The sequence below is a fragment of the Tachypleus tridentatus genome, chromosome 1 (assembly GCF_004210375.1).
Source record: "Tachypleus tridentatus isolate NWPU-2018 chromosome 1, ASM421037v1, whole genome shotgun sequence".
NCBI lineage: Eukaryota > Metazoa > Arthropoda > Merostomata > Xiphosura > Limulidae > Tachypleus > Tachypleus tridentatus.
The window spans coordinates 92,696,390-92,709,720 of NC_134825.1; the positions used below are offsets into that span (position 1 = coordinate 92,696,390).

Here is a 13,331-nt window from a genome sequence, read left to right on the forward strand (position 1 = left end):
AAACTTGATACATATTGACATGTAATTAACTTTTACGTTCAAATTCAAGTTTTCGGTTATTTGAAATCGTTTTAATAATTTCATTTGCACGCACGTTCCAAGTGCTTCTGCTCTACGTGCCTCGACCTTTCGAGTTCAAGCTTCAATCAAGACAAGTTTTTCTTATCCTTTCATCTTAGGGTCATACAATTCTTAATGGCTTTCCTTGGATGCATCAATGCCAACCTGATTAGCTAGTGCTCTACCTACTTAATTAGGAATTAATCTATAAACCCTATTCCAAAAATGTATAAAAATAAGAACCTAATATTTTTTTAACATCTTCAATGATATCTCTTATATACTGCACCAATCACACTGGCGCCGCTCACATTTCTCCAACTTTGGAAACGGTCCCTCATACTTATATATATATATACATATAGTTTCTTCATGTGAATAACCAATCAAATACTCGGAATGCCCTCGTAGAGGTTCCACAGTCATGTTTAAATGCTTGGAAGCCACATTGTTCTTTTCAACCAAGGAATTAAATTCTGCTCGAATTTTCGTATTGTTCTGGAATAAAATATAGCTACGTTCCTAAGCTTATTAAATTGCAGTGGAATGGTATCCATATAGTAATTTACGATTTCTTGGCTATTCAACTACATACATAAAACCGAAAAATTATTTCGTTCCATGTGCAAAGGTAGTAGCGAGAAAACATAATTGTTTACTTCACTTGTCGTAAATTGTTCTGTTTTTAAGAAAAATAAGTTTAATAACTTATTTCTGAATAGTAAAAATTTGTGTACATATGTAATGTGTATTATATAAAATGTGATTATATCTTACAAAATACTATTCTCCTAAAATACAACCAAGACAGCGTCACTTTGGAAAGACTAAAGGTCAAAGTTATATTATAGAATACGATAAGATGGGTGCCATGTCATTGTAACTTCTGTTTTGTTTGTAAGCCAGCACGTCTGGAAGGTCAGTATAATAGAAATTTAAAGTATTTTTCTAAACATTTATGTTTTTATGTTATAATTTGAAGCCATTGTAGAACGAAAGAAGCATAATTTATGCTTTCTAATTTTTATGGTGGTTACGAGAATGATTAAATCTATCAAACCCATACAGAGATTCGTAAGTAAAAATAACAAACAAAATATATTTTTTTCTCCTGGGAACCGTTAAATAACTATCTGGACATTATAAAGATTTTGCACGTGAAATGTGAAAATATTCTGATGCATAAAGGTATTTTTATTCTTGAAGTGAAAATTACTTTACATGTTGGATACTCAACCTCCATAGTATTTCAATGCAAGTTATTATACAAATGCATTTTACAATTAGTTTATTATTAGTGCTTAATAAATGTAAACGCAATAATCAGATGTTTATCTTCTTTTATAGCATTTGTTTACTTTTCATACTATTATTTTTTAACTAATATAACAATACTCTGACCTGAAACAATTCTGCATTCCTCAGTAGCTAAGATAATATCATTATTCTTTTACAGATATTCCTGAAGAATGGCCCAAAATGGGAATGTAAGACCTGCTTACCAGGAAGTAGATGGTTTTACATTACCAAAGTATTTTTCTTCCAACTGCTTTCGAAAAGCTATTGCGTATAAAGCGAGAAACGACGACATATTTATCGTAACGTTTCCAAAATGTGGAATACTTGGACCCAACATTTGCTCATAATGTTTTACACAAAGGGAAATCATATGAAAGTTTCCAAGATTTTCAGAAATATTCTCCTTTTATGGAAATGACTGACCCGGAAACAGTTGCTCGAATGTCTCGTCCTGGAGCAATCAAAACTTATCTGCTCTTTCATTTAAATCCATATTCCCCTAAAGCAAAATACATTTATGTAGCTAGGAACCCGAAAGACACTTATGTGCCATTTTATTATCACACGAAAATGATCCAGGTATACGAATTTACAGATGGCACGTTTGATGAATTTTTCAATATTTTTATCAACGGTGAAAACGATTTTGGAGATGATTTTGATCATTTGTTGTCATGGTATAAGCACCGGAACGACCCTAATGTTTTGTTTATCATATACGAAGACATGAAGATAGACAGTTTTCTTGGTAAAAAGTACGAATACATGTTACTATGTAATGAGGAGCTAATGGAAAAAAATAATATTTCAAACAAATACCAAATATATGAAAAAATGCGTAAATGATCATATGCATAGCTTTTTAAATGGGAAAACTGAAGATACAGAAGAAGACCCATACATTCCCGAAGGAATTCAGCATATTAATCAATATATGAAAACCAATAATATTAAACCTCCTGAAGAGGTCAACTTTGTTCAAAAAGCAGTAGTGGGAGATTGGAAAAATAATTTTACTCCTGAACAGTCTAAGATATTAAAAGAAAAAATTCAAGAGAAAACAAAGGGAAGAGATATTTCTAATCTGTGGCCTGATTTACATGAAGATATGAAAGATACAGTTATATAAAAAGGTTTGGAAGATAAACGACATTTCGCTTTAGAGAACAAATATTCTTTCTTGATGCTGTAGAACTTCGACATTTCGTCCTTAAGTCTATTCTACAATTCTTAAGATGCTTGTGCTCACGCATTCTCTCTTTTTTTTTTCATCTCTTCTTTGGATACGGTTCAGATATTATTTGGCGCCCTGTCCATGAAAGTGGGTTTTCTCGGGTGCTTCCATTACCCCCTTTCCACCCCGCAACTAAAGTTTATTTTTGTATAGGATTAAAAGATCCCTGTTTTGAAAATAGCCGTTTCCTTAGTTAGCCAGTCAATTTACTTCAAACTAAATCAGTTGTCTTGAAATGGTCGTTTACATCTCCACCAGATCCCTTTTAAAAATTTGATCAAAAAATTAACGTCTAGGGTTTAATTTCATTTTTGTTCCAGTTCTTCTTTGTTTCATTGCACATGAACCAAACATTTACTATTTCGAACTCGTTTCTTTTGTTGCAGCCTTGTGCACATTTCAACAACGCTTATTCCCAACATATATATATAAAGACTTTGGTTGTAACTAACATTCTCTTCTAGATTTTGCTAAATCCCATAATTTTATCATTAACCACACCCTTTACCGCGCGCGAGGTGAAGAGAAACAACAGTTTCTGATCGCCTCTTGCTATATTTCAGACTTCAAGTTCCTTGGGACGTGAAAGATTTGAAAACCTAAACACCTATAGGACTGGAATGGATACGGATCATATCCGAAGAAGACGGGCCAATGTTCTATCGAAATAGTGTTCCATCATCAATAAGATATCATCATGAACCGACTACAATCAAACAATGGATTTTTGACTGACTTAGTTACAGGTAAAAAGAGAAACAAAATGCGCTTCCCACTTTGTTTCCGTGGGTGTATTATAAGAATAGATCATTAGTTCTGCCGTTGTGATTTCGCAGTAACCACTATACCTTTATAATTTATATTTTCAAGTATATTAAAACAAGCTTTCAGTCGTTCTAACAATATTAACTCAGAACGATTATTTTCACTTAATTAAATATTTGTAAGCAAATCTGGATATTTTTTTTCAATTTGTACAAGCCACCAAACTGGAAATGCTCAAAAGAATTTTTAGACTGCGTACTGTGATGTTTGGCAAAGTTTCTCTAAATTTGTTTTTTTAAACAATTATTAGGAACAGTTAATTCATCTTGATGTTTTCATGAAGATGAGAAAAGAAAGGTACCTGAAAAATGCACCCGAAATGTGCTACTCTTAAAGTGACTTATTAGATCTGAGCCGTACAACTTCTAATATGCTTTGAACGCAACTCATAAAGTTCGTCAGTTGTTTTGGAACTCAACAAATGTTTTTCGTGCGTGGAATATATGGAATAAGTGTTCTGGATAATTTTAAATATTAAGCATGTCGCACGAAAATCAAAAAGTATGTGTACATGCTGTTTAATTAATTTTTCTGTAGGCAGTATACTTCAAACAATGTTACAGTTAATATTTTTGCTTAATGTATGGGATGAATTAACTACCTGAAAGAGTGAAGTAATTTTGCATGTAAGCATAAGAACATTTCATAAAATTTAAACTTTAACGATTGTCTTTCGTTTCTATATTGCATTATGAACTTTATAAAAAACGAAATTATTAGCTTCTTTGTTTCTGATCGAATAAAAAGCTACACAATTGGTTATTTGTACTGTGTTCCTCAAGGGTTTCAAAACCCGGTTGTTGACGTTATAAGCCTTTCAGCTTACGACTGACCCACTTGGGGAGGGCTGTTTGGTCTCAGAGAGATTAAACATTGAATAATAATTAAACAAATAATATCAAGTTACTTTACCACTATGTTGCTATTCAATTACAGTCTGTGGACGGTAACGTTATACACAAAATACTTACGAATAACTGAATGAGACAATGAGTCACATTAAGGTAGTTTTTTGTATGTATTCTGTATGTTGAAGATGCTTTGTTGTTAATAAATTCAGCATGACATAGAATTGAAAGTCAATTGTTTGCAGTTTAAACACGGTAGAATGTATTTATGTATACACCTATAATCACGTCCCTCGTACAGCGGTAAGTCGACTTACAGAGTGTAAAACCACAGGTTTTTTGTTTTTTGTTTTCGTGCGATATATCTTCGTTTAAGATTAACAGTAGTACCCACTCTATATCTTTTGTGTGTGTGTCAGGCAATCTGTTGAGTCCACCGAGGTGAATCGAACCCATGATTTTGTCTTGTAAATCCGTAGATTTACCGGAGGACAAATCTTTTATGTGAATAAAAATCATCTGTAGAGTTCAAAGAGAATTGGGATAGTTTCTTCCAAATGTACTAAAAGAGAATTAGAAATTGTTAGGGTTGGTATTGTTTTGTATAAATTAAAAAAATAACACCTTATAGTTTACTTCGAACTATTTCTTTAAGTAAAATATATGTATATATGCAAAGCTAGAGTGGATGGAACGACTGAAAGCTTGGATTTTATGACCAGATAGATGAAATCCAATCTTGGTGTAAATAGTATTTATCTATGTTATCAGGAATACAAGAGGCCAAAATTTATGTTGCTTTGCACTATTGCCGTCTCTAATTTTTAAATACTAGACTAGAGAGAGAAAGATCGTATTACTTCTTGGACTGTCTTATTTGATCGCTACCCGTTATTCTTATGATGCATCTACAACCATGAGATGCGCAGTGTATTTTTGTAGTCAACGGGTCGCAAACCATAAACCCACTATTTTACAGTGCAAGCACGCCAATGAAAGATGTATGGAAGTCATCTAAACCAAAAGTAAAGCACCATGTTTATATACATATTATTTATTGAGTTACTCAGTTTCTATTAGAAGCCATTATCAAGATTGAAACTTTTAGTAAATGCACTCAGTCTGTGTGTCTGTGATTTTTACGTGTACGTTTAGGTTAATCTCTTTGTTGATCATTTTCCTTTTCTTTGATAATGTGTCGCTTTTCGTTTCTTTCTATTCAACCTTTGACCTTTCTGGTGTTTCACTTTACAATTTTCTTCACTCCGTATTAGTTAGTTTTTTACAGCGATTTCCGAAAACACAATCTCTATGCGACTCTCCTTTTCCTATCCTGTTCCTGAAAAGCCAAGTCATCGCAAGCATTTGTTTCATTACATCTTCTTGTCGTTTTTATTATTTCCCAAAAAATTATAATTTTTGAAGTAGGTGGCTGTTTGGAATTCATTTGTAGTTTTAATGTAGAAGCGGGATGTTAATATGATGTAATTCTTTCTTAATTAACCGTTTTAGTTTATAAGTCGATAGCCATAAATTGTAGCATGTTTAAATATAATAATTCCAGTGTTGTTATAGTGACCCAGTAGTGATCTGTTGGATTTTTTTTCAAAGTTCAGCATATATCAACACACTGAGCTATGCACGTTACAGGTATCGAATCCGGTTTCTAGCACTGTATATCCCCAAACATACCGATGTGCCATCTGAACAGGGGTTACCATAAAGTAAACAATCCGTTAGATAGACTTGTTATTTCTTTAGCAGAAGAAAATCTTGTAGAGCAGAAAACGAGTACTTATGCTACATCGTTGAAAGATTTGTATCACTTTAACACGAACAAAAACAGCATTCAGGAAGTTGAGACACTAAATGGGACTCCATCATGGGATATACAAATATCGAAAAACTAAACGTGAGACTAAATTCCGGAACAACAAGAACGCGGTTTCACTGTTCAGAATAGCATATTTCATTTGAAAATGACCTAAACAAACAATACAATGAGAAAAAAGACATAAAAGTAATCTAAAATAGACAGCAACATATTATCATTCGAATCATATATATTTCTAGAATAGACACAGTTGCTTGAAAACAACAAAGAAAATCTTTAGTGATATAAGACACCATTTTTTAAAGTAAATAGCCTTTAATTTTTAAAATATCTACGGTAATCTCGAAGTGTAAACAATCGTATGTTTATAAATAAAAAACAGAAAAAGACTGAAAATATTAGTTGTTTTGAAAGTGGTTGCATCGCCATAGTTTGTATCATCGCTGACACGAAGTGTGTTAGTGTGCACAAACGATTTTCCATATTATAGTTTGCTTTGCTGAAATCTATATTAGTTAATGGAAACATTTTCGATTTTAATCTCTTTCAAAGATTTTGTCTCTATACAGCGTTGTAAAAATCTGAAGGCCAATGAAGATAAAGAAAAAATATGCATTTTGCGTTGGTCAAAGTAATCCCCAAAATCCGTTTGGTCGTTTATAAAAATCTCAAAATATTCATCAAATGTCCCATCCGGAAACTGATAGAACGGAAACTTTTTGGTGTGATGATAAAATGATACACAAAAATCAAAGGGATTTCTGGCCACGTAGATGTATCTGGCCTGGGGAGAGTAAGGTTGAAGACTAAAAGGAAGGTGAGTTTTAATTGCTCCGGGACGAGGCATGGTTTCTACAACACCAGGCCCTGTAATTTCAAGGAAAGGACTAAGCTTTTGAATTTCTTCAAAAGTTTCTGGCGTGATTCCCCTTTTAAGAATGTTGATTACGATATGCTGCGTCCACGTTGTTCCACACTTTGGAAAAGTTACGATGAATATATCATCGTTTCGCGGTTTAAAAGAAAGGGCTTTACGAAATGTGTCTGGTGAAAAAGCTTTAGGAATCCTGAAGCCGTCGACAAGTTGATAGCTGGGAGTCATACTTTCTTGTGTTGTAAAATTTTGAACAATGTTGTTAGCTGAAAGATTGCAAAACAATATATATATAGTTATTCAGCTTTGTGATTGGCCTTTATTTTTGATATATTATTTTATAATTGACACTAGACACTGTCGGAACTTTGATGAAACTCCTAATTACCGATTGAGGAAAACCAAAATTATTGTAAGATTTACAAATAAGCCATTCATTTCGACTACGAATCTTTTGAGATCATTTAATATAAAAAATAAATCTAAATAAGAGTGATGGGCCTGATAGAAATATTATCAGTAAATGACATAAAATTCTTTAATATGCTTATTAGTCAATTTTTAATTGTATAAATAACGGTTATTTTTGCAAAACGTTACATTCCTGAATGTGACGCATTGATATATATTGAAACTTTTAGAATACATGAGATTGGAAGTTGTCATGTTTTTTTAGAATTACGGCCATTTTCTAATTTAATATCGAACTAGTTGTACTTCAAAAAGAATCATAGAAAAGGTATAATTTATGAATTAAAAACTTAAATAGTGTTAAAAAGGTCAACGGCCTTTAAAAACTAAAAAAACATTTGTATGATGTACAGTGTCACTATCGCCGATAACATTGTCAAACGTTGAGAGTAAGCTTTGGGACAAAACATCTCTGAAATAGTGCCGTCGTTGAAAGTCGTAACGACGGAAACGCAGTAAAAGGTGGTTTATTGTGACTTGAGTGTCACATAGACACCCTCTTTTGCATCAGTCCCAGACAAAAGAAAACAATTATTTAAAAATTGTGACCGATGCATAGTCTAGTTAGGACAACTTCCTCTTTCCGATTCTTATGGAAACAAGACGCTCAAAATCCAACAAAGAATTTTATTTCAAAGAGCTTTATTTCAGGTTGCTCACTCCATGTCAACTGCCAACTAGAACGGAGCCGAGCCTTGAATACAGAACCATAGCTGGAGACAGACTTAGCTGCGGTGTTGGCGAGCTCGTTCCTGAGAATACCAAAAGATGTTGGTATTCAGAAGAACTGGATAGAAGTAAATTTTAAAGTAAAATGGGCCATCCGTTTTTGAATATTAGCGAGAATAGGGTGAGAACTGACATGAAACGATTCCAGACCTGAACAGACAGCTACGTGTATCGGTTTAAATAGTACAGTTCGTGTACTGCATAGCTTCTACGGGATTCAGGGCAAGAGAAATGGTGTACAATTCGGCAGTGAATACAGAAAGTGTAAAGGGGGATTCTGTGTGCAACAGCCGAATCACTGCAAACAATGGCTGAGCCAACAGAACAATCCTTCCATTCCCATTTATACAGATGGTTCGAAAGATGTTCGGCAAATAGAAGGCGATACGTTTGGTTGGATAAGCTGATCTGTTGACACCGCTATGTCATCCAAAGATAGACCAAATTCATCCAAATACACCCAAATATGAAGACTAAAAGGAACAGTAACAAACTCTCTATTATGTACAAATGTGGCCCACTGATGAAGGAAAACAGAAACTCATGTGGGATGCTGTGGTAATGAACGAAGTTTTGAAGCATACATTAAAGACAGATGCAAACTACAAAGGTGTAGAGTGGGTTCATAGGACTATGTTTCTAAATCTGGACTGAAGAAATGTGAAAGGGCCCTGTGCAAAACTGAAGACCCTGATATTGAACAGGTTCCAACACTTTCAAGGCTGAAGTTCTGGCAGAGCCATAGACCAGAGATTCATAGTCTAGTTTTGATCCAAAAAGGGTACCATATATTTTTAGCACGGAACATTGATCCGCCCCTGAAGAGGTGGAAGAGAGGAAATGGAGGATGTTTAATGCGCTTGTATATTTGACATGTAGCTGCTTGAAGTGTAGAATAAGAGTCAACTTACGTTCAAATATAAGCCCCAGAAACGTTGCCTCACGGACCACCAATACAGAGTTCGAGATCAGGGTGAATACCACGTTGACGACAAAAGTTTTGGAGAGGGAAAGGTTGAAACAATTTGCTCTAGTCAACGTCAGTAAATGATGGAGAGCAGTCTATAGCTGACGCTCAATATACCTCATATTTGACGATTGACACGTGATGTGGAAGTCATCGGCAAAGAGGCCATTTGCAACTGGAGGTGTAGTTGTTCACTAACGCCATTAATCTTTATAATGAAAAGTGTGATACTCAAGACACAGCCCTGAAGAACTCCAAATTCCTGAGGGAAAGAATGGGAAAGTTTCGAACCCACACGTCCTGCAATCGCCGATTCATTAAAAATGATTAATAAAAATCGGCAAACTGCCACACAAGTCATAAGAGTGGAGGTCTCTCAAGATACCATTCCTTCACGTTGTATCATAAGATACAAACAAGACGTTGTTGTTTGGGAAAGGTTTCCCTTATTGATGTTTCAAGTCGAATCAGGTAGTCCGTGGTGGAACACTCTCTTCGAAACCTACACTGAGTGGGTGAGAGGAAGTTGTTTGATTCGATGAACCAAAGAAGACGAGCATTAATCACCCCTCTAAGATCTTACTAAGACAGCTCGTCAAATCAAATAAACGGTAGTTCAAAGGAATCTTTTCTGATCCTTCCGAGGTTTGGAAAAAGAAAGTACAAAAGTATAATAATATGGCGCTAAGCATCGGGAAAACATTCTCCTGCTAGATATGGTTAAAAACAATCAGAAGAATAGCAAGAGAGGCAGGAGAAATATAGTTGCACCATCTCATAATGAATATCACCAGACCAATGAAGAGGATGATTAAATTCCATCAGTGTAAGGGATGATTATAGTCATAGAGACGATCAGCTGAAATAAAAAAGGCGATCGTTCTGCCCATATTTTGATGGCGAAGAAGATGGGGTATGAAGCAGAAGTGTGAGATACATGAGAAAATCTTTCGCCAAAGCTACTGGCCATGCTCTGGGTGTGATCAACTTCCTTACCATTAGAGAACAAGATTGAAAGGGAGGCAGAATGATACAGACCAAAACTTGCTGACATTTTTCCTCTATGAGTTTGAAATTGGTGGTAGAAGAAAGCTAGAGGTGTATTTAATCCAAGATTCTTTCTGGCTTTGACGTCTGACCTTCCAAGGATGTACACGGGCCTGTTTAAATGCAATGCGGTTTAGAAGTGTGGGATATCGACGAAAATTATCCCAAGCCCGTTTTTGAGTTTTTCTTGTCATGTGACTGGCACAATTCCACCAAGAACGAGGATACTGTCGGAAACATGTCGAGGTTTTAGGAATACGCTGAGTACCTACTTACAAAATATAGTCAGTTACTGCTGCCACACAGTCATCTATCAATAGCTTACACCATGGTAGGATCAAGTCCTAAGAGAGTAGTGAAAGAATGCCAGTTAGCCTGGTCCAATTTCCATCGAGCTACCCGAGTCGGATGGCATCGACCACGGCCAGTCTCTCTCAAAATGATTAGAAAATGATCACTGCTTTGTAAATTACCGTCGACTTTCCAAGAAAAGTAAGTGAAAAGTGAATGGAAACAGATAGAAAGATTTATAGCAGTAAAAGTCAAAATAGGTGCATGAAAATAAGTATAAGAACCAGTACTAAAGAGAGACAGGTTATGATTTAAAAGCATGACCCACCCCATCAATATTAACACCACCCAAAGGGGATTATGTTCATTAATATCCCCCAGCAGTTATAAGGGGAATGGTGACTGCCCAATGAGGGCATCAAGGTCTAACTGATTCTAGATCTCTTCTGGAGGTAGGTAGAGAGAACAAATAGTGGTGTTACGATCCAAGGAAACATGGATGGCTACAGCCTCCAAGGGTGACTGTAAGAAGAGGCACACTGGGTGGTAAGAATAAACCAAATCCTTAATGTCATCGAAATTTGATCGAAAACTTCGACATTTCCATTGGATCAGTGTGGCAAGAGCTATTTATGTGGAGAAGAATGTGGCGGTGTAACTGACTGTTTGCGATCACGTTTTTCTCGTTATATGACGAAGATATATCAACCTCCATGAATCAATGACTGAGGGCGTGAACAAATGGTTGATTTACTTTTCGGGCTGCAGAAGGAAATGAACCGGAGGAAACATTTGAACCTGAAGGAAGTGAAACTGAGCAGTCACTGGAAGGAGTGGTAGAGACAGAGAGATGGAAGTAGACATGGATGCGTCAACTTTTTTAATTATGGAGTGCACAAGATTCTTAACATGTTTTGCAAACGACTGTGTTGGAGTCACGGAAAGATCTGTCTGTACTCCCATTGTGGTAGTGGAAAGGAATGCAGCAGCATATATCCAAGACAGAGCTGGGGACAAGCCTCTAAATAGGTGATATTATTAACAGCCTTTAAGCGTTGCACCTATTTCTTGCCCTAAATAGGAAGAACAGCGTGGTTCTAGGTTGCACTTGGAAGCGTTGTGGCCTTTTTCACCAGAACGAGCACATACCAAAAAACAACAACACGACGTTTTTGAACGACCATACCGCTGGCACTTCAAACATCTGAGAGATTTGGCGATATTGTAAAGACAAACAAGTTAATTTTGCTAATTATTTTAACAGCGGTGATAATTCTATAATATTTAATTATAAAATTGAGACAAATGGTTGTTTACTTTGAAGTTCAGACAATCTGATTTGACAGTCGCAAAAGAACGAGGTGATTTAAACTTTAATATCAGAACATTAGCTAGTTCTATAATTCAGTCTTTACGGGTGAAGATTCGGCTTATCGTAGTAACGCCTTGGTTGGAGACACCAGCGTGGATTTCTGACTCGGCAATGTCCTTTAATTCCCTTTCAAATATAACTCCTCTGGAATAATTCAAAGTCGCATGAGGAATGACCACAATGGGTATAGCCCTAATGGCTTTTGATTTCAAGAGGAGATTGGTATGTTGTGGTCTCCAGAGCACAACATCTTTACGGATTTTGGGTAGCCAGCAAGTCTCTTTAATCCCTACTGAATGAGAAATGGAGACATCTGCCCCAATGATTTCCAGATAAGAAATGGAGAATCAGAAATCGAGGCGTAGAATCTGGCTGTAATATTGACTATACAACAGAGTCGTCTGTGCTTGGTCGTTTTTTCAAGTTCTTTTATTTTTATTTATTTTGTTAGAAAGAGGGATATCCATAACAAAGAAGCTACATTTCAGTGCCACTAACCACACCAACCATGTATCCCCTACGAGGGGAGGCACTACAGTGCCAAACTAGGTCACTGCAGCGACGCCAGTGTTTCGTGAGCACCATACCCAAACACTAGCATTAGATACAATATCCAAAACACATGTTGAGAATATCCAATACTGGTACTTTGTTGACTCTAGCCCAAGTGGACCAGTCAACTGACCCAAAGGGGCCACCCCAAAGCCACCCATCTACAGGAATTTAAGGCCAAAGCGGTGTGTTAGGGCTGGTACCCTCAAACATCAGGACGTTATTCTCCCCTTCATGGATCACCACGCACGGCGAACACGTGAATGGATGTTTAGATCCCAGAGGAGGTAAACTGAAAGAACAGAACCTTCCCTTGGGGTTCCCCTCACCACGTACAGGAATGCACACAGAAGTTTGACGGTATGGTAAAGACAATCTAGTTAATTTTGCTAATTACCTTAATAGCACTGATAATTCTATAAGATTTAATCATGAAATTGAGACAAATGGTTGTTTATCATTTTAGATATTTTAGTGAATAAAGTGCGGATAAATTGAACACTAGTGTAAACCTTTCTCTGTAATCTTTATAATACATCGAAAATTTTGTTAAACCTAATCTAAAAAAAACTAGTGTTGTTATTCTCATGTGGATAGGATGCTAAAATGATGTTTCAAACAGGACGATATTAACAATGAGTCATTATTAATTAAACACAAAGTAGTATAAAAAGGTTTTAATCCTGTTGTTTTGAAAGAGCTGTCAAAAGCATTTCTATAAGTACTATGTTAAAACTAGTAAACAAAAAAATAATCCTGTAGTAACAAAAATTTAAAAAACAAATAAATATTTTTTCTGCGATAACTAAAGATAGCCAAATTATTAACAGACTTAAAGATAAAATTTATTTAAAGGAAGAATTTCATGTATTTAAAATCATGCGAATGTAAACTAGATTGCATAAGAATAACTAGAAGAAACTTAAAA

General features: G+C 35.5%; 2 protein-coding genes across 2 annotated transcripts in view; one reads left to right on the forward strand and one right to left on the reverse strand.

The window, feature by feature from the left end:
- LOC143255586 (sulfotransferase ssu-1-like) overlaps window positions 1–13,331 on the reverse strand; it is a 28,008-nt gene that overhangs the window by 13,174 nt on the left and 1,503 nt on the right. Inside the window, exon 2 of the mRNA XM_076511471.1 lies at window positions 1,462–7,240. Coding sequence (XP_076367586.1) covers window positions 6,612–7,202 — 591 coding nt within the window. The 5' untranslated portion in view covers window positions 7,203–7,240 and the 3' untranslated portion in view covers window positions 1,462–6,611. The remainder of the gene's footprint in view (window positions 1–1,461; window positions 7,241–13,331) is intronic.
- Window positions 1,774–2,488, forward strand: LOC143232720 (sulfotransferase ssu-1-like). The gene is made up of 2 exons (XM_076468466.1): window positions 1,774–2,114; window positions 2,218–2,488. Exons 1-2 carry the CDS (start codon window positions 1,774–1,776, stop codon window positions 2,486–2,488), a joined length of 612 nt encoding a protein of 203 aa, XP_076324581.1.

What these genes read in the sequence shown, in the direction of transcription:
- LOC143232720 (XM_076468466.1), top strand. Translation starts at nt 1,774, where the DNA reads ATGACTGACCCGGAAACAGTTGCTCGAATGTCTCGTCCTGGAGCAATC. An exon ending in GACAGTTTTCTTGGTAAAAA is followed by an intron (nt 2,115 to 2,217) that starts GTACGAATACAT and finishes TCATATGCATAG; the next exon opens with CTTTTTAAATGGGAAAACTG.